At 42.3% G+C, this 27,930-nt stretch overlaps 1 protein-coding gene across 3 annotated transcripts in view; it reads left to right on the forward strand.

The window, feature by feature from the left end:
• The window catches only part of RNF166 (ring finger protein 166), a 58,000-nt gene that overhangs the window by 14,329 nt on the left and 15,741 nt on the right, over positions 1–27,930 (forward strand). For all 3 annotated transcript variants that reach the window (XR_004539300.1, XM_033943023.1, XM_033943021.1), the window contains exons 2-4: positions 10,787–10,943; positions 11,834–11,946; positions 26,246–26,360. Coding sequence is in view for 2 of the 3 variants with exons in the window: in XM_033943023.1 (XP_033798914.1) it covers positions 10,787–10,943; positions 11,834–11,946; positions 26,246–26,360 (385 nt within the window). In the remaining variant the exon portion in view is untranslated. The remainder of the gene's footprint in view (positions 1–10,786; positions 10,944–11,833; positions 11,947–26,245; positions 26,361–27,930) is intronic.

Here is a 27,930-nt window from a genome sequence, read left to right on the forward strand (position 1 = left end):
TCAAACAGAAAAAGCAAAATCAGGAGAAAACGTTTTTTGGTTTTATTTTTTGGCTTTTCTGCCTGGACAGCAGGCTGGACTGTATGAAAGTATGTTTTTGTCTAAGTCTCCTCAACACAGAGGGACTGCTGGAACCCTAGTGCTGTAAACTGAGGGAAATAAAAGAAAAGCTGAACTTTACCACTAACGCAGCCTCCACTAATTATTTCACTGTTTCCCAGTGGGAATCCTCCTGGGAGCGCTTGGTCCTTACGCCTGGGGCGGGAGCTGGGTTGCCAGCGCTAGGCTTAACCCCGGCCCCGCCACAATATATGCAGACGACATCTCCATCCTAACAGCATAACAAATGAAATCTCAAAATACATTACTCATATAATGACTGAAATAGAACATTGGACAAGCAACTTCAAACTGAAACTTAACACAGAAAAAACAAAAATCTTCCTTGCAAGCCCAACGGATAAAATTACCAATTCAACGCTACATATAAAAGACCATGATTACCCAATTACCAACAATAAAAACATTGGGAGCCACACTGGACACACACACCTCACCATGACTGAACACACGAATACCGTGGCAACAAAATGTTTCATGATGCTATGGAGATTAAAGACCATCAAAAAATACTTTGACCCACTTTCGTTTAGATTACTAGTGCAATCACTAGTGCTTTCTACCCTGGACTATTGTAATATCGTTTATTTGGGTATCATTCAGAACTCAGCTGTCCGCTTGATACTGAAGCGAACAAAGTCTCATCTGTCTAGGAGGTGGAAAATCCTAAGTGTCTTTATGACCCATTAGAAAAACAATATCACAATGCAGGAATTTTTTCAATAAAAAAAAACCAATGTAACAATGCAGAAATTTTCGCTTACCTTACCTTATAAGCGAGGTACATTAATAATATACAATATAATCTTATACTCTATAAAATCTTATCTAAGCAATAGACGAGAAAGCGCATGCAAAGAATAGCACAGATGACAGAATGCGCAGACGTTTCTATAAATCCACAATAGAGACTTACCAAAAGTCTTCACTTAATTTCATTCTTCCCGAAAGAATGGCAGCTGCTTATTTTCACGGCGGGAATTTACCGAAAACTCCACATTAATATTTGTCCTTACCAAAAGGACAGTGTCCTTGCCAAAAGGACAGTAACCGCGGCGGGTTTACCGAAAACCCTACAATTTAAATAAAGGGTTGGAACATGATGCCAATACCTGTGAGTATTAAAGAACAGAATTCAAAATTCAGAAATACTCACAAAATATTGGTAATGTCAAGTCCATCACGGACGTAGCCCCCAAATTGAAACGGACAGGATTCGTTTCTAGGTCCCGAAATAACATTATCCCAGGACAAGCAGGCATGATATTCTCACATGTGGGTGACGTCATCTACGGAGCCCCAGCGCGGACAGCTTTTCAAGCAAACTTGCTAGAAGTTTCAAGTTTGCACACTGCACCACGCATGTGCTAGCCTTCTTGCCCACTAGAGGGCGCATCCCCACCTCGTGGTCCTCAGTTCATTTTCATCCGCGGAGCCAGAAGCCCTGTGGAGAAATTGTGCTAATTGTGCCTTCTGTCGCCGCGGCTGTGTAGGGATTTTCGCACGGTCGCTGCGTTTTTTTGTCTTCTTCTTCTTTATTTTCTTCTTTTCTAAAAAAAAAAAAAAAAAAATCTTTTTCGTTCCGTTGCTACCGGGGGCTCCCGGTAGCCGTGGCCGAGGAACCTCGCTTGTTCCCGGCTCTCTTTTGGGCCCATGTCCCGGCCCGTAACGGGCTTTAAAAAGTGCGGGCGCTGTGAACGGCTTCTTTCAATTACTGACCCGCACGGGTGCTGCTTGCGGTGTTTGGGGCCCCAACACCCGACGGCGTCCTGCGAGCAGTGTGCCACTTTCCAGAAGCGGGCACTTAAACGCCGCAAAGCCCGCATGGCAGAACTTTTTTCTGTCGAGTCCCCTCCGGGGAAGGCCTCGAGTTCGGCCTCGGCTTCGGCCCCGGCCTTGACCTCGGCCTCGACGTCGGCATCGGCCTCGACTTCGGCACCCTCGGCTTCGCCTCGGGCCTCGATGCCTTCGAAACAGCCGGCCTCTTCCAAGGCCTCGGGTAAGTCTCCGCTTCCCTCCTCAGCTCCAGGATCGTCCAGAAAGCCATCCTCGGGCTCGTCGGCGGGTGGGTCCGCTTCTGCTAAACCCAAGTTGCCCGCGTCCGCTGCCCCGAGGGAATACTCGAAACCGAGGTCGCCCTCCGAGGAGCAGCGGCAGGTCTTGCCCCAGGGAATGACAATCCCTGTGTTCCAAGAATTGCTCCGGGCGTTGATCGCCTCGGAGCTCACCGGGGCCATTGACCAGCTGCAGCAGGCTTCGGCCTCGGCGGCTTCGGCCCCGGAGGCTTCGGCCTCGGTGGCCCCGCAGTTGGCGACCTCGGCCTCGGGTGAGAATATATGCCTGCTGTCCCTGGATAACACCTGTTACGGTAAGTAACTGTGCTTTCTGTCATCTGGAGGCAATTCCCCTCAGAAAGAAAGATAGATAGCCAGTATTCTGAAGAGATTTTTGCCTGGTTTATTATGAGTCTGCAAAACATTTATATATCTGTTACATATCAGTGGTAACCATCACAAGAAAAGGGGGATGGACAAAAGAGGGGAAGGGGTGCGTGAGCAGGATATGTACTTCATTGTTTAAATCTTAAAGGTGTTAAGAGCTGTGGGGGGTTGAGCCTTCCTGTCTCAGACAACTAACCTAGTTAACATAAATTAAATGACCTCTTCCCAAACCATTAAGAAAGTAAACACCCAACATTCTACATTTGATTACTTCCAGCACAGGCAGGAACAAAAGACATAAAATATGTGTGTCCTTTTCAAATGTGTCCTTTCATAGACAGAGACAGAAAATCTATCCTTTCATTACAATGTATGCTTTTGAGATTTTTTTCCAATCACTGTATTACTATAATTTATGTGAATAGTGTGGGTTTTTAAAATTTTTATCATGAGCCAGTGATATGCACTTTTCACCGTACCAGCACCCCTGGACCAGCTGGTAATTTTTGGTCATTTAAAGCTGGCGCTTCATTTGGAGAATCACCCAGCGATGATAGAGAATTGCCCGGAGTATATTAATGAGTCCATTTTAATACTAATGACATTTGCATGGCAGAGTCAGAGGTTGCTAGGAAGCTCAGAAAAGACCACGGTGAGCCATTCTGGTAATTGGGCATTAAAATACTGGCACGCTAAACCAACTGGAGCTGGTTTAGCGACCATCGTTAAAGACATGGTAAGTTTTGAGAATCTGGCCCCGAGTTCCTTTGGTTCTTTGGTTTTAAGAGAAGGAGAATTTCTATATTCATTTGCAGATAATATCTTCATGTTCTTTCCGACTTCTTCGTACTTACAATGTTCATATCTTGGGATAAAAATGTGTGTTGATAGAGTAAACCCTGGTTTTTATCTTGTTTGTTTTTTAAAGTTAAATAGAGATAAGATCAAAATCCTTTGGTTTAGTTCTGTTTTAGATAAGATTCCAAAATCTTTCCCTTTACACTGAGAAACCTCTAGTTTTGGGAGTCATAGGAGACTCCTCATGACTATGGAACCTCCAGTTACTAATCTTAGAGATCACTTTGCTTTAATGGTACCATTGTTGATCTGGTCTCTTTGGGGGGATTCCTTTAAACTTTCAGAAGAGACTTAAGTTGCTGCAGAATTGCTGCTCGAATGATTTTTAAAATGAAAAAAAAAAAAAGATTGTGTGACTTCTTTGTTAATCCACTTTCATCAGCTGCCAGTAGAAGCTTGGATTACTTTTAAGACATCTTTAGTTTCTAAAATGCTATTAGCACAGTTTTCTAATGGTTCAATTGTTTCCTCTGGGATAAATGTACAATTAATCAAGGTCTTTTGTTTTCCATCTGGTGTAGGTGGAAGAGTAAAATGATTTTTAGATAGTTCATTCTCTTTTCAGTCTTAAGATTTGGAACCCTCATGAAATTCAGTTCGTCCCCTACATCTTATTACTTATCTCAAAAACAACTTTTTCTTTTTCAATTAAAATCCAAAGCAGATTCTTTGATAATAAATAGAAACAAAGGCTCCTTTTACTAAGGTGCGCTAGATTAGTGTACGCTCTAGCAAACGCTAGCTGAAAAATTACCGCCTGCTTAAAAGGAGGCGGCTATTGCGTGCGGCATTTTAGTGCACGCTAATACCGCTAGCGCGCCTTTGGAAAAGGAGCCCAAAGTTACAGCCAATTACCATTGGGAGAGAAAAAATACATAGGTAAATAATTTATCCTTAATACAGTCTTCGATTATGGGAGGACAAGCGAAAGGAGATTACAGGAATAATTCAAACCCAGAAATAGAGCAGGAACTCCAGCGAATTAAATATGGACTTAAATTACACCACATCTTCCTGACTAGTCATTGACTTTACCTTCTAGAAAACCCCGTAATTGAGCTGGTTCAAAGAAAATGTATCTATTAGGTGACAGGATAATCGCATACCGACAATCGAGCGCCGACAATTCGGCGCAAGAAGGAAGCGTGCCGCGGGAAAACTTAGTTTTAAAGAGCTCCAACGGGGGACATGGGGGGAACCCCCCACTTTACTGCATAGTGTTAGCACTGCTGTTGGGGGGGGTGCAACCCCTCCATTATAGAGAAAATGGGACTTTTCCCGAAAAAAATCAGAAAAAGTTCCATTTTCTCTATAATGGAGGGTTTCAACCCCCCCCCCCCCAACAGCAATGCGAACACTATACAGTAAAGTGGGGGGGTTCCCCACTCACACCCCAGTTCGGAGCTCTTTAAAACTAAGTTTCCCTGCGGCACGATTCTTTCTTGCGCTGAATTGTCAGCACTCGATTGTCAGCGCGCTGGTTTCTGGCGCGTGACTGACTATCTATTACATTGAAATCGTAGTTGATAAACAGCACCCAAAGAAAGAACTTTATTACGGTATGTTAAAAATGCTTTCCTCATAACTTGTGTCCACTTTGAGACATTTGGAAACATGTATATTCTCCCTCCTCTAAAGGAGATTTGTTTCAAATTATAATAAAGCTTTAACACCATCTCTTTGTCCTGATGAAACACAAAGGACACCAAAAGTTTAGCTCATCCAGAAAATTCTATATCCAATGATTCTAACAAAGCTGAAACTTCCATTCCTTCTCCACCATCTTTTGATCCTTTAATGACCTTTTCATGAAATAAATCTTTTGTAATGGGAGAACATTAGTTTCTACGATTTTCAAGATGATAGTCATAAGATTTTTAAACACCTTTCGAGGAGTCATAAACTTTGGAACAGGAAAATTCAATAGTCTTAAATTTAAATTCCTGTTTTGATCTCCAAATTTTCAATTTTTCTAAGAAGTAAAACTTTGACAGACATTTGCTGCTTCAATATATTTTTCATTTCACTAAATGATTTTTCAGTCCCAGCAATATCAGCAGTCTACTGGTGCACCTCCGTCTCTGGCTGGGTAATTTTTGTGTAACTACCAGAGGCTTCATGAGTGGCTTGAGTGTGGATAATTGGATGATCTTGCTCAGGATTCCCGGTAACAATCGGGCCTAGGCTCCCTCCAGACTCGCCACCTCATGGCACCAGTACTCTATCTCCATTGAGTTGCGACGCAAGTAAAAGTGTCGGAATTTCCATTTCTGGGTTTGCTATGGGTTCCACTACATTCTCTCTTGGCAATTTCCCAGTACCCTCCATAGATGAGTGGTCTTCCTTAGCCTCTCCAGGAGCAGGAAGTGGGTTAGATCCACCTGGGTTCAACAATAAATTGTTGTCCAGGCTGGGCTTATCTGCAAAAAAGATAAATTTCAAAATATCAATGTCCTTGTCACAAAAGCAAAGTCTGAGGAGAATGATGACCATTTTCTATACTTTTGTGGTATAGGCATTTAAGAAAAAAACTATAATTATGGATAAAGCAGGATAGAAGTACCCATTATTATTACAGGTGAATGTATTAAGCCACTGATGCATTTACATCACTCAAAGTAAATATTGCTAATGTATTCTCCTTGAGAGCAGAAATCATATCAGGAGCATAGAAACAGAAGAATGAAGGCAGATAAAGACCATATGGCCTATCTAGTCTTCCCAACCATGCCATCCGCTATGATCCAGGAGCCTTATGCCTGGATTCTTCTTTCTCCATTCATAAGAACATAAGAATTGCCGCTGCTGGGTCAGACCAGTGGTCCATCATGCCCAGCAGTCTGCTCATGCAGTGGCCCTCTGGTCAAAGACCAGCACCCTAACTGAGACTAGCCCTACCAGCGTATGTCCTTGTTCAGTAGGAACTTGTCTAATTTTGTCTTGAATACCTGGAGGGTGTTTTCCCCTTTGACAGACTCTGGACGAGTGTTCCAGTTTTCTACCACTCTCCTTATGTTCCTTATGTTCGTACGGAATCTATCCCCTTTCAATTTTAGAGAGTGCCCTCTCGTTCTCCCTACCTTGGAGAGGGTGAACAACCTGTCCTTATCTACTAAGTCTATCCCCTTCAGTACCTTGAATGTTTCGATCATGTCCCCTCTCAATCTCCTGTGTTCAAGGGAGAAAAGGCCCAGTTTCTCTAATCTTTCACTGTACGGCAGCTCCTCCAGCTCCTTAACCATCTTAGTCGCTCTTCTCTGGACCCTTTCAAGTATTACCGTGTCCTTCTTCATGTACGGCGACCAGTGCTGGATGCAGTACTCCAGGTGAGGGCGCACCATGGCCCGGTACAGCGGCATGATAACCTTCTCCGATCTGTTCATGATCCCCTTTTTTATCATTCCTAGCATTCTGTTTGCCCTTTTCGCCGTCGCCACACATTGCATGGACGGCTTCATCGACTTGTCGATCAGAACTCCCCTTTCCTGGGAGGTCTCTCCAAATACCATCCCGGACATCCTGTATTCGTGCGGAACTCGCATCTTTGTCGGTGATATGTACAGCATTGTAAATGAAAACTTCATTCTGTTGCACTATGTAACAAAATTTTACTTTCTTTGCTCCTGTTTATAGCAGGTTAACAATAAGAATAAACCGAAACATAAATCAGGAAGTTACATCAATAATTCATCCTAAACATACAATAAAAATTTTGAAAACAGAAAAAATGTCCAAGATTTGTGGAACTGAAGATATGATGAACATAAACCAATATCTATTGGTAGTGCATTCTAGTTTTAAGTTTTTTATTGATTTTTTTCATATAACAACAAGTGTCATAAATTTTCATATAATTATCTTAACAATACACTTGATATTTCTATAATGTACTTTATATAAAACATATCTTATATTATCCTTATTGTGATTTTACATATCATATAAACTGTAATGATTTTATCAATTATTATTTAATTATGAATCCTCTTCCCTCCCTTTATTTTGTTATTGTCGCATAAGAATAACATCTATTATGATAAATTATTTATAATTTATGACAAAGAGAATAAAAACCTTACCCCCTCCCACGCTCCCTCCTTTAACCATTATCTTAGTATGGGAAAAATGAAAATCAGTCATTACAAAAATCTGTTAATGGTCCCCAAATCTTCTTAAACTTATCAATATATCCTTTTTGTGTTGCAAATGTACGCTCCATCTTATATATATATGGAAAACTGAATGCCACCAAAAGTTGTAATTTAATCTGTCACAATTCTTCCAATTGTATGTTATTTGTTGAACTGCTACTCCAGTCAATATAAATAAAAGTTTATTGTTATTTGACGAAATTTGACTCCGAGCTCTCATTGCAGTACCAAACAAAATCGTATCATATGTCAAGGCTACCGGATTTTCTAACATCCTATTAATTTGAGGCCAAATTGATTTCCAAAATATTAATATGAATGGACAATAAAATAAAAGATTAAATAAAAATAGTGTTTAACCAACTGAAATAAACAAGATTTACTGTACAAAGATTTCAGCTTAATATCTTTTAAAGGAAGGATATTTTAATATAAGATAATTCTGAGTTTGGTTATCATGGGCTGCATACGAAGGGGTTTCGTCAGTCGTAAGGCGGAAGTCATTATGCCATTGTATAGATCCATGGTGAGGCCCCACCTGGATAATTGTGTGCAATTCTGGAGGCCGCATTATCGCAAGGATGTGCTGAGACTGGAGTCGGTGCAAAGAATGGCCACCCGGATGGTCTCGGGACTCAAGGATCTACCATACGAAAAACGGCTTGACAAATTACAGCTATACTCGCTCGAGGAGCGCAGAGAGAGGGGGGACATGATCGAGACGTTCAAGTATCTTACGGGCCGCATCGAGGCGGAGGAAGATATCTTCTTTTTCAAGGGTCCCACGACAACAAGAGGGCATCCGTTGAAAATCAGGGGCGGGAAACTACGAGGTGACACCAGGAAATTCTTTTTCACTGAAAGAGTGGTTGATCGCTGGAATAGTCTTCCACTACAGGTGATTGAGGCCAGCAGCGTGCCTGATTTTAAGGCCAAATGGGATCGGCACATGGGATCTCTTCACAGGGCAAAGGTAGGGGAGGGACATTAAGGTGGGCAGACTAGATGGGCCGTGGGCCCTTATCTGCCGTCTATTTCTATGTTTCTATGTTTCTATCATGAAAACTACCTAACAGAGGGGTCCTTTTACTAATGGCCTCTTTTACAAAGCTGCGCAGCAACAGCCCCAAAGTCCTTTAAATCTCTATGGGCTTCAGGGCCGTTAGCGTAGCTTTGTAAAAGAGGCCGTTATGTGCGCTAGCCATTTTAATGCATGCTAAATACTAACGTGTCTATTATATCCTATGGACATGGCTAGCACGCCTTAGTAAAAGGATCCCAGAGTAATTAATTGACTCAAAGCTGTTGGACAGTTACTCTCTGGTGCTTTAAAAACCAAACAACAAATTTAAAAAATTATACGAGCCTTTAACAGTAACTAGTGAAGGGAGACCAATAATAAAACCTGAGAGTAATAAGATGTTGGGTGTGTCGTGTACTGCCAGAAGAACTAATAAATTGATTCTGGAAGAAATCAAACCAGCTATGTCACTCAAGTCCCAAATGATGAAGTTACGACTGTCTTATTTTGGTCACACCGTCAGAAGGGAGATCCTTAGGACATCATGTTTGGGAAGATCGAAGGAACCGGGCGAAGAGGGCGACCTGCAACCAGATGGCTGCACACGTTGAAAACAACCATGGGGATGACGCCGGAGGACCTTTCCAGACTAGCACAAAACGGATTTCTTTTTAGATCTGTAATTCATCAAGTCGCCAGGAGTCAAACACGATGGCACCTAATGACAACAACCATTAAGGCTGGCTGCAGTTCAAAACACATCTGTATCTAAGTCTATATGTTACGTCTATACTGTAAACGCTGTGTCCTATGTCCGCCAAGTCTGTACTTTTAGTCTATACGTTATACCTATACTGGAAATACTGTAAGCTAAACCCCCTGCATCTCCATGAAAGTTTCTTCCGCTTTTTACTATGAATGTTCTTTTGTAACGGGCTAAATAAATAAATATAGTTGCTTTTTTGGCATGTACAAGGCATCTGAAGCAGTACACAGGGGTGTCAGGTCAAAAGCGCGCCGGGACAAAGGCGCGCGCAGACAATTGAGCGCAGCGCGGAGGTGTGCGCCACACAAAATTACTATTTTTACGGCTCCGACGGGGGGGCGTGGGGGGGAACCCCCCCACTTTACTTAATAGAGATCGCGCCGCGTTGTGGGGGCGTTGTGAGGGTAGGGAAAAAGTTAAGTTTACTGTAAAATGTGGAGGGTTACAACCCCCCAAACCCACCACAACGCCGGCGCGATCTCTATTAAGTAAACTGGGGGGGCTCCCCAACAAAACCCCCCCGTCGGAGCCCCTAAAAACTGTAATTTTCTTTGGCGCGCGCACCTTTGTCTCTCGCCGACTTGTCTATGAACCGTACACAGGTTATGTATCTATTTGATGAGGGTCTCATTAAAGTTTTGAGTTTGAAATCCTTCCTATTCTTCTGTAATGGCAATGTGAGGAAAGCTGGGCTGTTGTAATTGGTTGTTCCATGCATAACTGTTAATCTGCGTACTTTTCCCAGCCTTTGAAAGACATTCCAAGAACTCTTTATGTGTGCTGGTCTATATCAAGATTGATCCTTCACCCTGCCGTACCATTGCAAACTCATATTGTAAGTGTAAATGTAATTAAACTGCCCTCTCAAAGAAACTAGCTGTCAAGTGCCAAAGATATTATTATTTGTGTCTATGGAAACCAGTGCAGGAAAACAAACGGTGAAGCAATTTTGCCTTGTTCAAAATCGAATCTTCAGTGTTAGGGTAGCACCTCAGAACAGTAGTGGCCCTGATCCCAGCAGTTCTACATTTTCCCGATCACTAAAGACCCAAACGTTAACCTTGAATGGCATATCTAGGACACTAAAAATTGCCAGAAATAAACAAATTTGATCTGGTGCATTTTAAACAGGCTTTATCAAAAGGTACTTGACATCACCGAGGCAAAAAGTAGAAACGGTGAGTGATTTGTGCCAGATCGGTGTACGTCAGTGGTAGGAGAGGACAGATGGGAGAGAGAAGTCCCTGAAGAGAGAGGGCTAACCACTCTGCAGTTTCACTCGCAACACTTGTGAATAATATCAGATGATTTGTCTCCAGAATGCTGCATTTGTTGTCTATATTCACTTCCATAGTGACCCGATTGTGGGCTTCTGTTGGTTTTGGTCTTGAGATGCCTGGTAGGAACTAAGATGGACTTCTCTTAACAGATTTTGTGGCGAGTGTTTGCAACCGTGTCTGCAAGTTCCATCCCCGCTCTGCCCTCTGTGTCGCATGCCTTTTGACCCAAAGAAAGTGGAGAAGGCCTCCATCGTAGAAAAGCAGCTTTCATCATATAAAGCTCCTTGCAGAGGTTGCAGTAAAAAGGTAACGGCTTTAAAGATTTTAGCACTCGAGCATATTTACATCACCAACATCCTTTTGTGTAATTTGTACAATGTTTCTTGTTTGGGTGCATTTTCCCTAGGCAATAGGATATATTAGAGAAGCTCCGTCTGTCACAGGTGCACACAAACTGACACGCAGAGACAGCTCACACCCATGCCTCATGCATTCCCTTGCAAGATACACTTTACTATATCTTTTCACCAGATAGATCTACAGAAATTTGCAAATAGAGGAAGGGCAAATTCACTATTTGTCGTACTATAAGGCCCTGATAATGTAAACGGCAGCACCTGAGCTTTGCGCAAAACTCAAAATGTATTAATTGGTGTAATTGAAAATGCCATTAAAATAGAATTTTAAAAAATGATTAAGCTCCCTGTACAACTCGGCAAAGCACTTAGCAGTGCCTATATCAAGGTGCTTACCTGCGCCTCCCTGAAAAGCGGGCTTGGTTAGGGGTGCAGAATGGGTGTGGATCTGTGTTAGGATGTCATAATGTTTGGCAGTGGTGTATTAGGCCACACCCATACTGCATCCCTATCAAATCCAACTTTTCAGGGAGGCGCAGGTAAGCACCTTGATATAGGCACTGCTAAGAGGCGCGGATGCCGGCTAACTGCCTTCAGGATGTTCCTCTTGCCATGCGAAGCACATCCTGTAGGCGGTCAGCTGGCACCACTGTCTTACGGCACACCCAGAATCTCGCTGTCGTGGCACACAGTTGCAATGCACTGGTTTATAGAATGTGTCTTGTTTTATATTATAGGCACTCTTGCTGTTTCTGTTAGCTCCCAGATCATTGCTTATTGACTGAGACAGTGACAGAGATGCACTAAGGTTTCTCGTATTCATCACTGTTCTTATTCTAGGTTACCCTAACAAAAATGAGATCTCACATCTCCTCCTGTGCCAAGGTACAAGAACAGATGGCCAACTGCCCAAAATTTGTTCCAGTTGTTCCAACTTCGCAGCCAATTCCCAGGTACTTCATTGCAGCCTTTTAGGCATCTTGGTTGGGATGTGGCTATTGCATTTGAACTGTATTGTTTGTCGTGCAGACTTGTGGTCATGAATCTGAGGGTTGTGGTAAATTCTTATTTATTTATTGTCCCAAACCAGTCCAGATGAGTGAGCTGTGTTGCCCTGTCAGCAGATGGAGCCAGAGAAAATAGCTCAGAGCTGATTTTACTCCCTTTAGGGGGGGCTGGTACTGCTGTCAGCTTTCTTCCTCCACAAGAGATTAGAGTGAAGATAGAGAGAGAGAGAGTAGAGACTGGCTCAGAGATACTCTTCTCTGGGCAGTTTAGCACACAAGACCTTCTATTTGAAACCTGGGTTGAATCCTGAGAGCTAAGTCCTCCCTTCTTCACAAGTCGTGCAGGGTAGCATCTCTTAGGTCTTGGGGCAAAAGTTGCATCACCTTGCGTAATTTTAAAGGAACGTGGGCTCTGCGTGGTTAGGGGACATTTCAACCACACCTTATGACAGCCAATGGGAGAAAGGCTGTCGCTTTTCAGTGCTCTTTTTTCTGCCATCCAGCTAAGACCACAGGAGGGATTTTTCTTTCTCACGTGAAACTGTTGGGACTTTTCTCTTAAGAAAATTTGACTTGGCTTCTATAATTTTCCCCATGGCAATTAAAACCTGGGGTTAAATGCTGCAGAAAGTGTAATGGGAAAATATCCTCAATGGATACCCACAAAGCCTGCTTTAAATGTATGGAGCTTTCCCATTCAAGCTCCTATTGCCCAGCTTGCCTAAAAATGTCTCCCAGAGTAAGAAAAATGTACCTTAAAATTACTTGCGACTTCGATTATTCGTGTTTTTTACCTTACTGGTTCCTCCCCCCAAATGACATCATCCAAGAGTGCCGATTAAAAAGTTAAGACGCTTTTTTCCCAGCATTTGCATCAGCGTGCAGAGAGAAATTAGCTTTTGCCCAGCACTTGCTTCAGTGTGCAGAGAGAATTGTGAATGTGAATATTGATTTTTATTCGCGATTTCATCATGTTCACTAGAGTTTTACCAGAAAAACTGCAAATAACATATAAAAAGTTATTTGCGGTTTTTCCTTATTTGCGGGTCAGCTCCACCCATAACTCCCGCGAATACAGAGGGAGAAGTGTATTAAGATTTTTGGAGTGATATTTGATCAAAATTTAAGTTTTTTCATAGCTAGATTTCTTGTGTGGTTCAGCAGAGATTTTACAGATTAAGAATGCTGTATTCTGTCGGGTATCTCTTTTTTTTTTTTTCTCTCTCTCTTCGGTGTCAGCCCTCTATATCTTAATACATTCCTTTCTGATCATTCATAAGAACATAAGAATAGCCTAACAGGGTCAGACCAATGGTCCATCTAGCCCAGTAGCCAATCCAGGTCACTAGTACCTGCCAAAAACCCCCAAACTATCAACATTCCATGCCACTTGACTGCTGCATTGCTCTCTATAATGGTCTTGAATGACAGAGATCAAACAGTTACAGACAGTTCAAAATATGGCGGTGAAATTGTTGACCAATTCCAGGAAATAAGATCACTTTACTCCCTTACTGAAATCTGAGAATCGTGCTCTCCATCACTCGTAGGATTCAATTCAAAATTCATTGCTTAATTCATAAGGTGCATCACACAGGCATTCCATTTTTATCTAGTTAGACTGTTAATACCTTATATTCCTACATTATCGGTTACATTGATTTCACAAAACCAATTGATAGTCCATCATTTCAGGTTATTAAGCTTGAAACTGTGCGAACCAGGATGTTTAGTGTGGCCGGGCCACTCCTCTGGAATGCAATACCTTTGTACTCTCATTTGGAGGAATCACTGCAAACATTTAAAAGACAGTTTAAATCCTTTCTAATTCAGGATGCTTTTGGAAAGTAGTTTCTTGCCTTGCCCATTTCCCAATTGCTTGGGACCAGATCAACTAGCACCAGAGATAATAGATAACTATAGATATAGATATTTGTATGTTTACATTCTTATATATTCTGGTACATGTTTTTGTTCTTTGTTGTCTCATCTTTGAATGGTATTCTCTTATGCTTTTACTTTCCCATCTTATTAATTATGGCGTTCTTTTCATTTCTCATTTAAAATTAAATTGTAAACTGCTTAAAAGGTCATCCATACAGGTGGTATATCCAAATTTTAAATAAACTTGAAACGCTTTATACCCTGCACACAGGATGCTTTTAAGATTCACTCTATCTGAGGAACATTTTTAATACAAAGTGCTACCCTTTGGGCTCTCATCGACACCCAGAGCCTTCACCAAAATCGTGGTAGCAGTAGCAGCTTGCTTAAGGAGACAAGGGATCTTAATCATAATTGACAGCTAGCTAATAGAGGCAGAATCACCTTGCCAAACTCTCTATAGCTCTCCAGTCTACTGTAGATATCCTCACCAAGTTAGGATTCTTGATAAATTACCAGAAATCAAATCTCATCCTGACTCAGAGAATACAGTTCATTGGAGCAACCCACTCTTTGACGTCACTCTTCCTCCAGATCGAGTGTTAGTAATCTCAGGCACTTGTTTCCAAACTTCTAACAAGTCACATTGCCCTAGGACAGCTCATGATTCTTCTCAGTCATATGGCGACAACAGTCCAAGTACTACTTATGGTTCAGCTGTACATTAGGCATTTACATTGGTTCCTCTAAGATCATAGTAACATAGTAGATGACGGCAGATAAAGACCCGAATGGTCCATCCAGTCTGCCCAACCTGATTCAATTTAAATTTTTTTTTTTTTTTTTTTTTTCTTCTTAGCTATTTCTGGGCAAGAATCCAAAGCTTTACCCGGTACTATGCTTGGGTTCCAACTGCCGAAATCTCTGTTAAGACTTACTCCAGCCCATCTACACCCTCCCAGCCATTGAAGCCCTCCCCTGCCCATCCTCCACCAAACGGCCATACACAGACACAGACCGTACAAGTCTGCCCAGTAACTGGCCTAGTTCAATATTTAATATTATTTTCTGATTCTAAATCTTCTGTGTTCATCCCACGCTTCTTTGAACTCAGTCACAGTTTTACTCTTCACCACCTCTCTCGGGAGCGCATTCCAGGCATCCACCACCCTCTCCGTAAAGTAGAATTTCCTAACATTGCCCCTGAATCTACCACCCCTCAACCTCAAATTATGTCCTCTGGTTTTACCATTTTCCTTTCTCTGGAAAAGATTTTGTTCTACGTTAATACCCTTTAAGTATTTGAACGTCTGAATCATATCTCCCCTGTCTCTCCTTTCCTCTAGGGTATACATATTCAGGGCTTCCAGTCTCTCCTCATATGTCTTCTGGTGCAAGCCTCCTATCATTTTCGTCGCCCTCCTCTGGACCGCCTCAAGTCTTCTTACGTCTTTCGCCAGATACGGTCTCCAAAACTGAACACAATACTCCAAGTGGGGCCTCACCAATGACCTGTACAGGGGCATCAACACCTTCTTCCTTCTACTGACTACGCCTCTCTTTATACAGCCCAGAATCCTTCTGGCAGCAGCCACTGCCTTGTCACACTGTTTTTTCGCCTTTAGATCTTCGGACACTATCACCCCAAGGTCCCTCTCCCCGTCCGTGCATATCAGCTTCTCTCCTCCCAGCATATACGGTTCCTTCCTATTATTAATCCCCAAATGCATTACTCTGCATTTCTTTGCATTGAATTTTAGTTGCCAGGCATTAGACCATTCCTCTAACTTTTGCAGATCCTTTTTCATATTCTCCACTCCCTCTTCGGTGTCTACTCTGTTACAAATCTTGGTATCATCTGCAAAAAGGCACACTTTTCCTTCTAACCCTTCAGCAATGTCACTTACATACATATTGAACAGGATTGGCCCCAGCACCGAAACCTGAGGGACTCCACTAGTCACCTTTCCTTCCTTCGAGCGACTTCCATTAACCACCACCCTCTGGCGTCTGTCCGACAGCCAGTTTCTGACCCAGTTCACCACTTTGGGTCCTAACTTCAGCCCTTCAAGTTTGTTCAACAGCCTCCTATGAGGAACTGTATCAAAGGCTTTGCTGAAATCCAAGTAAATTACATCTAGCATATGTTCTCGATCCAGCTCTCTGGTCACCCAATCAAAAAATTCAATCAGGTTTGTTTGGCACGATTTACCTTTTGTAAAGCCATGTTGCCTCGGATCCTGTAACCCATTAGATTCAAGGAAATACACTATCCTTTCTTTCAGCAACACTTCCATTATTTTTCCAACAACTGAAGTGAGGCTCACCGGCCTGTAGTTTCCTGCTTCATCCCTGTGACCACTTTTATGAATAGGGACCACATCCGCTCTCCTCCAATCCCCAGGAATCACTCCCGTCTCCAGAGATTTGTTGAACAAGTCTTTAATAGGACTCGCCAGAACCTCTCTGAGCTCCCTTAGTATCCTGGGATGGATCCCGTCTGGTCCCATCGCTTTGTCCACCTTCAGTTTTTCAAGTTGCTCATAAACACCCTCCTCCGTGAACGGCGCAGAATCTACTCCATTTTCTCGTGTAACTTTGCCAGACAATCTCGGTCCTTCTCCAGGATTTTCTTCTGTGAACACAGAACAGAAGTATTTGTTTAGCACATTTGCTTTCTCCTCATCACTCTCCACATATTTGTTCCCAGCATCTTTTAGCCTAGCAATTCCATTTTTTATCTTCCTCCTTTCACTAATATATCTGAAAAAATTTTTATCTCCCTTTTTTACATTTTTAGCCATTTGTTCTTCCGCCTGTGCCTTCGCTAAACGTATCTCTCTCTTGGCTTCTTTCAGTTTCACCCTGTAGTCCTTTCTGCTCTCCTCTTCTTGGGTTTTTTTACATTTCATGAACGCCAACTTTTTCGCCTTTATTTTCTCAGCCACTAGGTTGGAGAACCATATCAGCTTCCTTTTTCTCTTGTTTTTATTGATTTTCTTCACATAAAGGTCCGTAGCCATTTTTATCGCTCCTTTCAGCTTAGACCACTGTCTTTCCACTTCTCTTATGTCCTCCCATCCTAACAGCTCTTTCTTCAGGTACTTTCCCATTGCATTAAAGTCCGTACGTTTGAAATCTAGGACTTTAAGTATCGTGCGGCCGCTCTCCACTTTAGCCGTTATATCAAACCAAACCGTTTGATGATCGCTACTACCCAGGTGAGCACCCACTCGAACATTAGAGATACTCTCTCCATTTGTGAGGACCAGATCCAATATCGCTTTTTCCCTTGTGGGTTCCGTCACCATTTGTCTTAGCAGAGCCTCTTGAAAGGCATCCCACAATCTCCCTACTTCTTTCCGATTCCGCAGACGGAACATTCCAGTCCGCATCCGGCAGGTTGAAATCTCCCAACAGCAGAACCTCCTCTTTCCTTCCAAACTTTTGGATATCCACAATCAGATCCTTATCAATTTGCTGCGATTGAGTCGGAGGTCTGTAGACTACACCCACGTAGATAGAAGTTCCATCTTCTCTTTTCAGAGCAATCCATATCGCTTCTTCCTCTCCCCAGGTCCCTTGCATTTCGGTCGCTTGGATATTGATCTTTACATAGAGAGCTACTCCTCCACCTTTATGACCATCTCTGTCCTTCCTAAAAAGATTATATCCCGGTATGTTTGCATCCCATCCATGTGATTCACTGAACCACGTCTCTGTGATAGCAACAATATCTAGATCTGCCTCTAATATCAGGGCTTGCAGATCATGAACTTTGTTGCTTAGACTGCGAGCATTTGTGGTCATCGCTTTCCAGCTATTTTTCAGCGATAATCTCCTTTTTCGTATGGATTTTTGTGTCGTTTCACTTTCCGTTGCAATACTAAGAAATGAGTTGCTGATGTTGCTTATGTTGCAGCCTTTACTACTATCACATTTTTTCTTTTGCCGGGGGTGGTCTCTATAATTGTCCTTCGTACATACACCACCCCCACCTTCTAGTTTAAATGCCTAGAAAAATATTGTCTAAATTTCCCAGCAAGGTTTCTTTTTCCTGCTGTAGTAATATGTAGCCCAGGGATGCCCACACTTTTTGGGCTTGCGAGCTACTTTTAAAATGACCAAGTCAAAATGATCTACCAACAATAAAAATGCTAAACATATATATATATAAACATAAATATATATATGTTTAGCATTTTTATTGTATATATATATATATATATATATATATATATACCGAGTGTACTTTGTATTTATGTTCAAATATTTTTTTATTATACAGCCCCCCTCCCCTGAAGGCCTGACCCCCCCCTGAAGGTCTGCACATTCCCCCTCAAAGGTTGACTCCCCCCCTGAAGGCCTGCACCCCCCCCCCCCGAAGGCCTACCCTCCCCACATCCATTTACCTAAATCCAGCAGAGAGCAATCTGCAGAGAGGATCGCTGGTACTTTAGCGATCCTTGCAGGTTGCCATAGGCCTCAGGAGCTGTCTTCCCTCTGCCCCAAGCCTGTCTCTGACTTAGATGAGGGGCAGGACCACGGCAGAGGGAAGACAGCTCCTGAGGCCTATGGCAACCTGTAAGAATTGCTAAAGTACCACCTGCCACCGGCTGTCTCCCATTCGTCCTCTTTGGAGATCCCCACAGGAATAAGGAAGTTAAATTAATAGAATACTTAGGCACAGAAAAACAAAGAAATACCTCCAAGAACTGCCCCATAAGAACTGCCTGTCACAATGCTCATTAGTGGAACTGAATAAAAGACAAGTACAATGGATTTAGAAGGGGGACGATCCGCCCGGGTGCACGGCTTGGAGGGGTGCACAGCCGGCCAGGTCCAGGTCATCCTGCCTTTCTTTTCCCCCGGTCCGCGCTCGGGGCTCGCGCCTGCCTGGTCCCGCGCCGACGCTCGAATGGTGCCGTCAACTCCCGCAATAACCAACAGCACCATTTGGGCGGCGGGTGCGAGCCCCATGCGCAGACCGGTGGAAAGGAAGGGCAGGAGGACCCAGACGGCTGTGCATCCCTCCAAGCCGTGCACCCGGGACGGGGGCGGACCGCCCCACCTCGGTACGCCACTGATTGGGAGGCCGATTTTGGGGGTTTTAAAATTGTATATCGGGCAGCATTAGGCCTCGCTCTTACCTCAATCATTACAGGCGCTTCTATTTCTTGTGATGCGCTGAGCTCCGTCCCCCACCGACCTTCACCCCGCCCTTCCAGCACTCTGATTGGCCAGCGTTCTTTAAGAGGCGGGCCAGTCAGGAGGGGAAAAAAAGAGAAGGGAAGAAGGGAACCTGTTGTGCGATCGACTGGGGTCGCCTGAGCGAACGACCTGTCGATCGCGATCGACGCGTTGGGCACCCCTGATGTAGCCCATCAGTGCAATATAGCTTCTTGTCCTTCCATGTATTTCCCCATCCTTCTATGTACCTGAAGCCTTCTTGATGACACCAGGCTCTGAGCCATCTATTAAAGTCCTCTGTGTTTTTCACTCTTTGCTCTCCTTTTCCATATGCAGGCAGTATTTCAGAAAAAGCTAAAGTCTTTACAAAAGGTTTCACGCCCTCACCAAGCTCCCGAAAAGCTTTCTGTGCTGCAAGTGTGGAGTTGTTGGCCAGGTCATTTGTTCCCAGATGGATAACAACATCAGTGTTAAAATCCTTAGTTTCTTCCTTAATTATAGTCAGTATTTGCCTGGAACTCCTGGTAGCTGAGGATCCTGGAAGACATTTCACTATTTTGGTCTCCTCGTCCTGTGTTCCAAGGTTAATGCCTCTGATGATGGAATCCCCCAACAGTAATAGTTTTCTGTTTTTGGCTTTTTTATTTGTACTTAGGGTGCGCTTGTTCTCTTGAGTTACCTTCATTGGTTCCAGTCCCACCTCCCTTCTGTTTTCTTGAGTATCGCAGTGCACTAGTGGAGCGAAGGAATTCTGTAGAGGTAATATTAGTGAAGGTGGATGTTTCTGTGTTACATGTCGCAGTCTTCCTGAGCCTACTGTGACCCATTTATTCCTGGGCTGTTTTATTCTTTGAGGTAGAGGTGGTAAGTTGGTATGATTTTGTGGAGTGATGGAAGCTGCTTTAATTGTATTCAATTCCTGTTTAAGTTTGCAGAGCTCCTCCTTAATACTGGCAAGTTGAAGACAGATGGGGCAAGCCTTAAGCCTCCAAATAGTATGTCTTGGAATTAAAGCACCACAGTGATTGCATAGAATAAAGGTCATCTTGATTGGTTGTGAAGTCCTGATTATATGGGTCTCTATATATGAATAGTGGTCCCTGGGGTTGGTGGGACTATAAGTAAGACTACTAGTAAGGCAGAAATATAGGCTCTATACCACCTAAACACAGTATTTTAAACAAAACTGCAGGTTCTATCAGTGCTACCCTAAAACACAGGATTTATAACAGGATTTTCCCTACTTTAGTCACCCTGAGCCACAGGCACCAGAAATATAGGCTCTATACCACCTAAAACACAGTATTTTAAACAAAAATGCAGGAAGAGGAAATAAGATTTAACAGAGGAAAGAGAAGGATTTATTTTTTTGTGCTTTTTTATATTTTTTTAGTAAGAAACAGGGAGGAGAAGAGAAATTAAGCAGATATAATGCTGAAAACCAGTCAAAAGAGCAGAATATGAAATGCTGAATAACTTAGCTTTTAGAAGTTCACAGGGCAGCCTTGCATCATTGGATCATTGGAACCAACACATTCAACCTCTTATGACCAAGATTCAGTTGTCTCAAGAGCTAAAAAAAAAATTCTCTGTGCTGGTGGCTCAATTTTGACATCCTTTCCAGAGGAAAATTATTTTACCTGCAAACCCTTGGTCTAGTGCAGACATTCAGACACGTCCTTTCCCACCATGTGACTCCAGTTCAACAAACTTGGAAGAACAGGGTCCTGACATCTCTGTCGGGAATCAATTCACCTCTAGGAACTTACATTGCAACTAGATGTTTATCTCATAGTGACTTATCTTCTAGGCTCCCAGAAGAGCATTACAGACAAGCTAAACCATCAACTGCAGTCTCACAAATTGTACTTAAAAGCACAATTACTCAAGGTCTCGTATGACTCTGGGGATACCTATGATGAACATCTTTGCCTCCCTTACAAATACAAAATGTCCTCAATTTTACTCTAGATTCCAGCTTCAGACAGAGTGGCAGAAGATGCTTTCTACATTCAACCACCAAAGCATCTTCCTCTAGTCGAACATATCATTACTCAAAACAATAGGTCTCTGCTTCGCCCAAACCTGCCTTCTCTTGTGCTCATGGTGCGACTCCTACAAGACAAGTAGGCAATGATTTTTCTTTCTCTCCAGCCGTGCTTGACATTCTCTTAGCAACCAGAAGGGAATTTAAAAGGAGCACTTATTTTTTAAGTGGAATCGTTTCTCCCAGTAATGCAAATCTAAAGGTCAAAACCTTTACAACTGTTCTCTTTCACAGATAATTAACTCTCTTACATCTGTCTAGCTCACATTTCTCTACTTCTTCAGAAAGAACTAATTTGACTGCTTTGGCAGTTTACCATGATTTTATTCATGACCAGCCCTTGATGGAAAAATCCAATTATAAAGCGCTTCATGAAGGGACTCCATAATTTAAAACCACCAGTAAAACCTTCCACTCCAGTGTGGCTGGTGGTCTCCAATGTCTCAGGATTATATTAGATTCGTTTGGTCTCCTCAGGCAAGACTCATCATATCTTGGTGGCTTCAATTGAGTAACCTGTGCCAAATGACTCCTTGCCTTCTGCATCTTGGGTTGTAGTGATAAGGATTCAAACCTGAACAGATGGGGAGCTCAATGTGTCCACCACAATATTCAAAGTATTTGTTCCGAGATGGAATCTCTACGGCCTACCAACCTTCTGGAACACAGAGCAGTTTGCTGAGCCTTGAGAGCTTTACAATCCAAGACAGTCTGGTCAGACACCTATAGGACAATGTGACAACAGTAACAAATATAAACAGGGAGGCACTTGAAGTTCTTTGTTAGCTCGCAAGGCTTGCCTACATTACCAGTGGGTGGAGAAACGCATTCGATTTATTTCATTTTCCTCAAATTGCAGAAGTGTTTAATGTCCGAGCAGGAACTCACTGGACCCACAGGAGTGGGAATTATGCAAGTTTTTGCCTTAATAATAAGAAATCAGAGACTCCAGTTTTGAATCTCAATCCCCCAAAGTAACCCTCTCAACTCTGTAACTCTTCTGGAATTGTCCAGATAATCTCTTATGTAATCCGCCTTGAACCGCAAGGTAATGGCGGAATAAAAGTCACTAATGTAATGTAATCTCATAGCATCCAGACATGAAATTTTAATGCTTCTTCAGCAGAAGAAAAGCGTAAGGTTCAGAAGGCCTAAATGCATTGCTTCAGACATAGCAGGAGACAGACCCGCTTTATGTGTTCTCACCCTGGCCAATAATTGGCAGAGTACTTACCAGAATTCTACTTCATCCAGGAAACGTGATCCTCGTAGCACCAGATTGGCCCAGAAGGCCTTGCTACGCAAATCTTAATCATCTAGTAACAGATTGACCATTTTTGCCTTCCCCAGGTACAGGGGCTTCTCTTTCAAGGTCCCATTCAGATGGAGGAGCCATCTCACTTTGATTTTGCTCTTGAGCAGTCAAAGCTGAGAAAGAATGGATAATCGGAGGAAGTGATTTCTATTTTCTTCATGTTAGAAAATGTTCTACTTCAGCTGCTTATGCTAGAGTTTGAAGACTCTTTAAAGTTTGGTATTTAGAAAGAGTTAATAATAATAGTAATAATAATAACAGTTTATATACCGCAATACCGTGAAGTTCTATGCGGTTTACAAAAGACTAAAAGAGGTACAAGTTGATTGAATTTAAAAGAGGTTAAGGAAAAAAAGTGGGAATAGGACAAAAGAACTGTTAAGGAGAAAGAGATGAATGGGTCAGTTGTCTAGATACTTTAGGAACAAATAAGTTTTTAGGCGCTTTCTGAATTCCTCGTAAGTAGTGGGCAAGAGTAATTGTTCTAGATCTTTACCCCATAATGCTGCCTAATGTGAGAGAAGGTGTTCATGGTGTTTTTTTAGTTTACATCCTTTATCTGGGGGGGAAACGAAGTTCGAATGTGAGCTTCTCTTGTGTCTGTTGGCTGAGAAGGAGAAAAGGTCAGTTATGTATTTAGGGGCTAGTCCGTATAGTACTTTAAAGTAGAAGCAGGCGAACTTAAACTTTACGCGTGCTTCCATTGGTAGCAAGTGCAACTGCCGGTAGTAAGGTGTCACTTGATCAAATTTCTTTAGCCCAAAGATAAATTTCGCATATTCTTTTGGGAGATTGCTAAATAGGCGATGTTGCAGTAATCAAGTTGACTTAGTACGAGGGATTGTACCAGGATTCTGAATACTGACTTATCAAAATATGGTTTGATGGATCTAAGTTTCCAGAGAGTGAAAAAACCCTTCCTGGTTAAGGAGTCCACCTGGCCTTTCATGGTTAGGCATTGATCCAGAGTTACACCCAGTATCTTCATGGTAGATTGAATGGGATAACTAAGGTTATTGATACATAGTGGGTTTTTGTTATTAAACGGATGTGGCGAAGCAACAAAGAATTTCGTTTTTTCTGAATTAAGTTTGAGCTTGAAGTCAGTCATCCATTGCTCCATCAAATTTATAGCTTCTGATGCCTTGGGAATGGTTTCCGAGATAGAATTAGCAAATGGGATGATGATCGTAAAGTCATTGGCGTAACTGGATAATTTTATTCCCAGCTGGCTTAATTGCGCGCCCAGTGAGGACATGTAGACATTGAAGAGCAATGGGGACAGCGGTGAACCCTGCGGCACACCGGATGGATTGCTCCAGGTATTGGAGAGATCATAATTGAACCGTACCTGATAGGTACGGGACACAAGGAAGCCATGAAACCAGTTCAACACCTCATCCCTGATACCAATAGCGTCTAAACATTGTAGCATTTTCCCATGGTCTACTAGATCAAAGGCAGAGCTCATGTCAAATTGCATGATCAGAGCATTGAGGCCCTTACTAAACAATAGACACAAATTATCTAAGATAGCCGCAATTACTGTGTCCGTACTGAATAAAGGTCTAAAACCGGATTGAGTTTCATGTAGGAGAGAGAACAGGTTAAGATATTCCATCAGTTGGGTGTGTACCAATCCCTCCATGATTTTTACAATAAATGAAATGGATGCTACAGGTCTGTAGTTGGTTACTAGAGCTGATGATTCTTTACTATTTTTTAGGATTGGGGTTATTATTATGTGACCGTTGTTAGTGAGGAACTTCCCATTTTTTAGGTTATGGGCTAAGTAGTGCAGCAGCGATAGTTTAAATTCTAATGGCGCCATTTTCATAATTTCCGGGGGACATGAGTCCAGAATGCAATATGACTTGAGTATTTGTTATATAGTTTGGTATAATTATTCCATTCTAAATCTTGAAAGGAACTCCAGATCATATCTGCTGGTATTTCATTTCCTTATATGTTAGCTATTTGGTGATCACTGGGGTCATTTGTTGAAAAGTTGTTTCTTAGGTGTTTGAATCAAAATGCAGTGCTAAGTCATTCGCAGAGAGTAGCTTAATGTTGTGTACGGGTAGAGTGTAGCGAGTGGTGTCGAATAAGTTCATGATCCGTTGAAACTCAGGGGTGGGACATTTCATGGTGACACCAGAAAATATTTTTTCACCGAAAGGATGGTTGATCACTGGAATAGTCTTCCACTACAGGTAATTGAGGCCAGCAGTGTGCCAGATTTTAAGAAAAAATGGGATTGGCACGTGGGATCTCTTCACGGAGGAAGTTAGGGGGTGGATCATTAGTGTGGGCAGACTAGATGGGCCGTGGCCCTTTTCTGCCGTCAGTTTCTATGATCAGGTTGAACAGCTCTTTTGTATTGATTCCTTATGAACCATTACAAGCTAAGTTGATTTTAGTAGAGTAGAATGCTTTACGTTTGTCTTTTATTAGTTTGTAGCTTTTTATGTTGGCTTTCCATTTGTTACGGTCTGCCAATTCACCTGATTTTTTCCAAATTCTTTCCAGTCATCCAGTTTCTTACCTCACATTTTAGCTTTCAATACATAGATTCATGTTGCAGCATTGGATTATTTTAGGGGATATCTTCATTACCACCTGGCAGTGTATCTGGATATGGTTTGTGTTTTAAGAGGATTGAACTAAGTCATTCCTTCTCTTCATTCCCCTTGTCCAGAATGGAATCTCAATTTAGTGCTTAAGTCCTTGCTTAAGGCACCACCATTTGAAAAGCTACCCTGAAAGACCTCACCTTAAAATTTGTTTTCTTAGTTGCTAATTCCTCCGCTAGAAGAATTTCTAAGCTTCAAACTCCGTGTCCTTCGTTTTGCAGAGGCTGAAGTGACCATTAGAACTGTGAATTCCTTTCCAAAGTGATTTTGACTTTTCATCTGAACCAGCTGATGTGTTCTTACCTTCCTTAAGTAGGGCTATTAAGTTTCAAGTTTATTTTTTTCAAGTTTATTTGATTATTTGATTAAACGCCTATCCAAAATACTAAGGAAGAATTTAGTTTTTTGGGATTTCTGGGTGTACACCAGATTCTCCTCCAGTACCTACAAGTCAAGCTTGTCGGTTTGACAATCTTTTTGTTCCATATGCAGGTCCTAAACGGGGAGCCTCAGCATCTAAAGCCACCGCTGCTCAATGGCTTAAGGAAGCTATTTCTTCTGCCTATATTCTAGTGGGTAAGCAGCCTCCAGCTTCCCTGAAAGCACATTCCACATCTTGGGCAGAATTGCGGGCACTGTCCTTGGAAAAAATTTGTAGATCAGCTACCTGGTCGCCTTTGCATACTTTTTCAAAGCATTACTTCCTGAACCATGAGCAAAGCTTTCTTTGGTGCATCATCTTCAGTTTCTCTCCTGGTCTGAAGAATGCTTTACTATTATATCCCACAATTTATGTACTCATGAGTACATAAATCCCAGCCTTTCATAGATTTATTTCCCCAGGTTCATGCTTATTGTTCATTTGTTTAAATGCTCATAGCTAATGTGAGGAAGAAGTTTGCTGTTCTTTTCCTTGGTTTTACTTCTTTCTTAGTGGAATACTGGCTGGCTTAGCTGCTAACCGTCCTATATGACCGTCCTTGCCCTCTGTCTCCACCTGCTGGTAGACAAACATAACTCACAATTTCCAGATTCATCGATTGTGATTAAAGGAAAGAAAATTATCAGTAAGACATAATTTTTCCTTATATCCTCTCTTTACTAACTTAAGAGATTGAATTGATGATGCTCCTTTTTTTTAGTTCTATAAATTACAATTTTTTTTTTTCTTTTTAGCAATATTCCAAATCGGTCTACATTTGTTTGCCCTTACTGTGGAGCCCGGAATCTAGACCAGCAGGAGCTGATGAAGCACTGTATGGAAAATCATCGCAGTGATCCCAACAAAGTTGTGAGTTTATTTGGGGAAGGATCCCTGGAAATAGGATGCTAATAGGCACCAAGGGTTGTTTTTTTTTCTTTTCAAAAAGGCCTTATAATAGGTGTGAATATGGTGCTGGGGTTCATCTTCTGTCTACTCAGTCTATAATCCTGCTTTTCCAAGTGCCTTATTATAAGATGTGGGCTCTTCATTCTACCAATATACCCACAAATCCTAAAACCAAAACATACGGCCTCTTTTTACAAAGCCGCAAGGCAACAGCCCTGAAGCCCTTTAAATTTCTATGAGCTTCGGGGCCGTTAGCGTGACTATGTAAAAGAGGTCGATAGTATAGGCAGCTTGATGAGGTTTTAGTTTTCAATATGTTGTGTTTTTGTTTTAGGATTGACTCTTTCCAGCCATTTTTATTCTCAACTAGAAGCTTAATTTGAGTTTGTGCTTGGTACATACATATTTCCTGCACAGGGAAAACCAGACATCTGAACAGGCAGAATCAGCTAATCTGGTTAATCAGTTTAGCTGTGATGTCCGTTTCTCTCTGCAGGAGGCATGAACAGAGAGCTAAAATCAAGATTTTTTTTTTTTTTAATCTTTATTCATTTTAAATTTTACAACAAGTGTACAGAAATTCATTCAAATAGTATACAATTCCACTTGAAATTCTACAGTTCTCACACAAAAGGGTTTAACCCCAACCCACCCCACATGAAACATACTTTATAGACAAGTATCACATAATATAATAACTATATCATTCATTTTTATTTATCAATGAGAACTAAAACCCACCCTCCCTCCCTATAAACATATATATTAATAGGGGAAAAATACTAATTATTCATTATAGTAATTTATTAATGGCCCCCATATATCCTTAAATTTATTAATCAAGATTTTTTTTAAAAACTGTTTAAATAAAACTTAATGTTTATTATCCCAGGACAAGCAGGCAGCATATTCTCACATGTGGGTGACGTCATCTACGGAGCCCCAGCGCGGACAGCTTTTCAAGCAAACTTGATTGAAGTTTCAAGTTTGCTACACTGCACCACGCATGTGCATGCCTTCTTGCCCACTAGAGGGCGCATCCCACCTCGTGGTCCTCAGTTCAGTTTTTTCCGCGGAGCCAGAAGCCCTGTGGAAATTGAGCTCCTATTTTTCAGCCTTCTGACACCGCGTCTGGGTTGTTTAGCTCGGTCGCTGTGCTTTATTTATTGTTTTTTCTTCATAGTACGTCGTTTTTCGTCAAAAAAAAAAAAAAAGGTTTGTTTCCTCCGTTCGGCTCCGGGGGCTCCCGGGAGCCGTGGCCGCGGGACTTCGTTCGTTCCCGGCCCCTTTCTTTTTCATGTCCCGTCCCTCGACGGGCTTTAAGAAATGCACCCGGTATGAGCGGTTACTATCCATCACTGACCCCCACCGGTGGTGCTTGCTCTGCCTTGGCCCCGAGCACCCGACTAATTCCTGCGATCGGTGTTCCACTCTTCAGGCTAGAGCGCTCCGTCGACGCCGCGCCAGGATGGCGGAGCTTTTTACAGTTGACTCCGCGCCCGGGAAGGCCTCGACGTCGGCCCCGGCCTTG

Source organism: Geotrypetes seraphini, chromosome 4, assembly GCF_902459505.1.
Source record: "Geotrypetes seraphini chromosome 4, aGeoSer1.1, whole genome shotgun sequence".
In the NCBI taxonomy this organism is placed as follows: domain Eukaryota; kingdom Metazoa; phylum Chordata; class Amphibia; order Gymnophiona; family Dermophiidae; genus Geotrypetes; species Geotrypetes seraphini.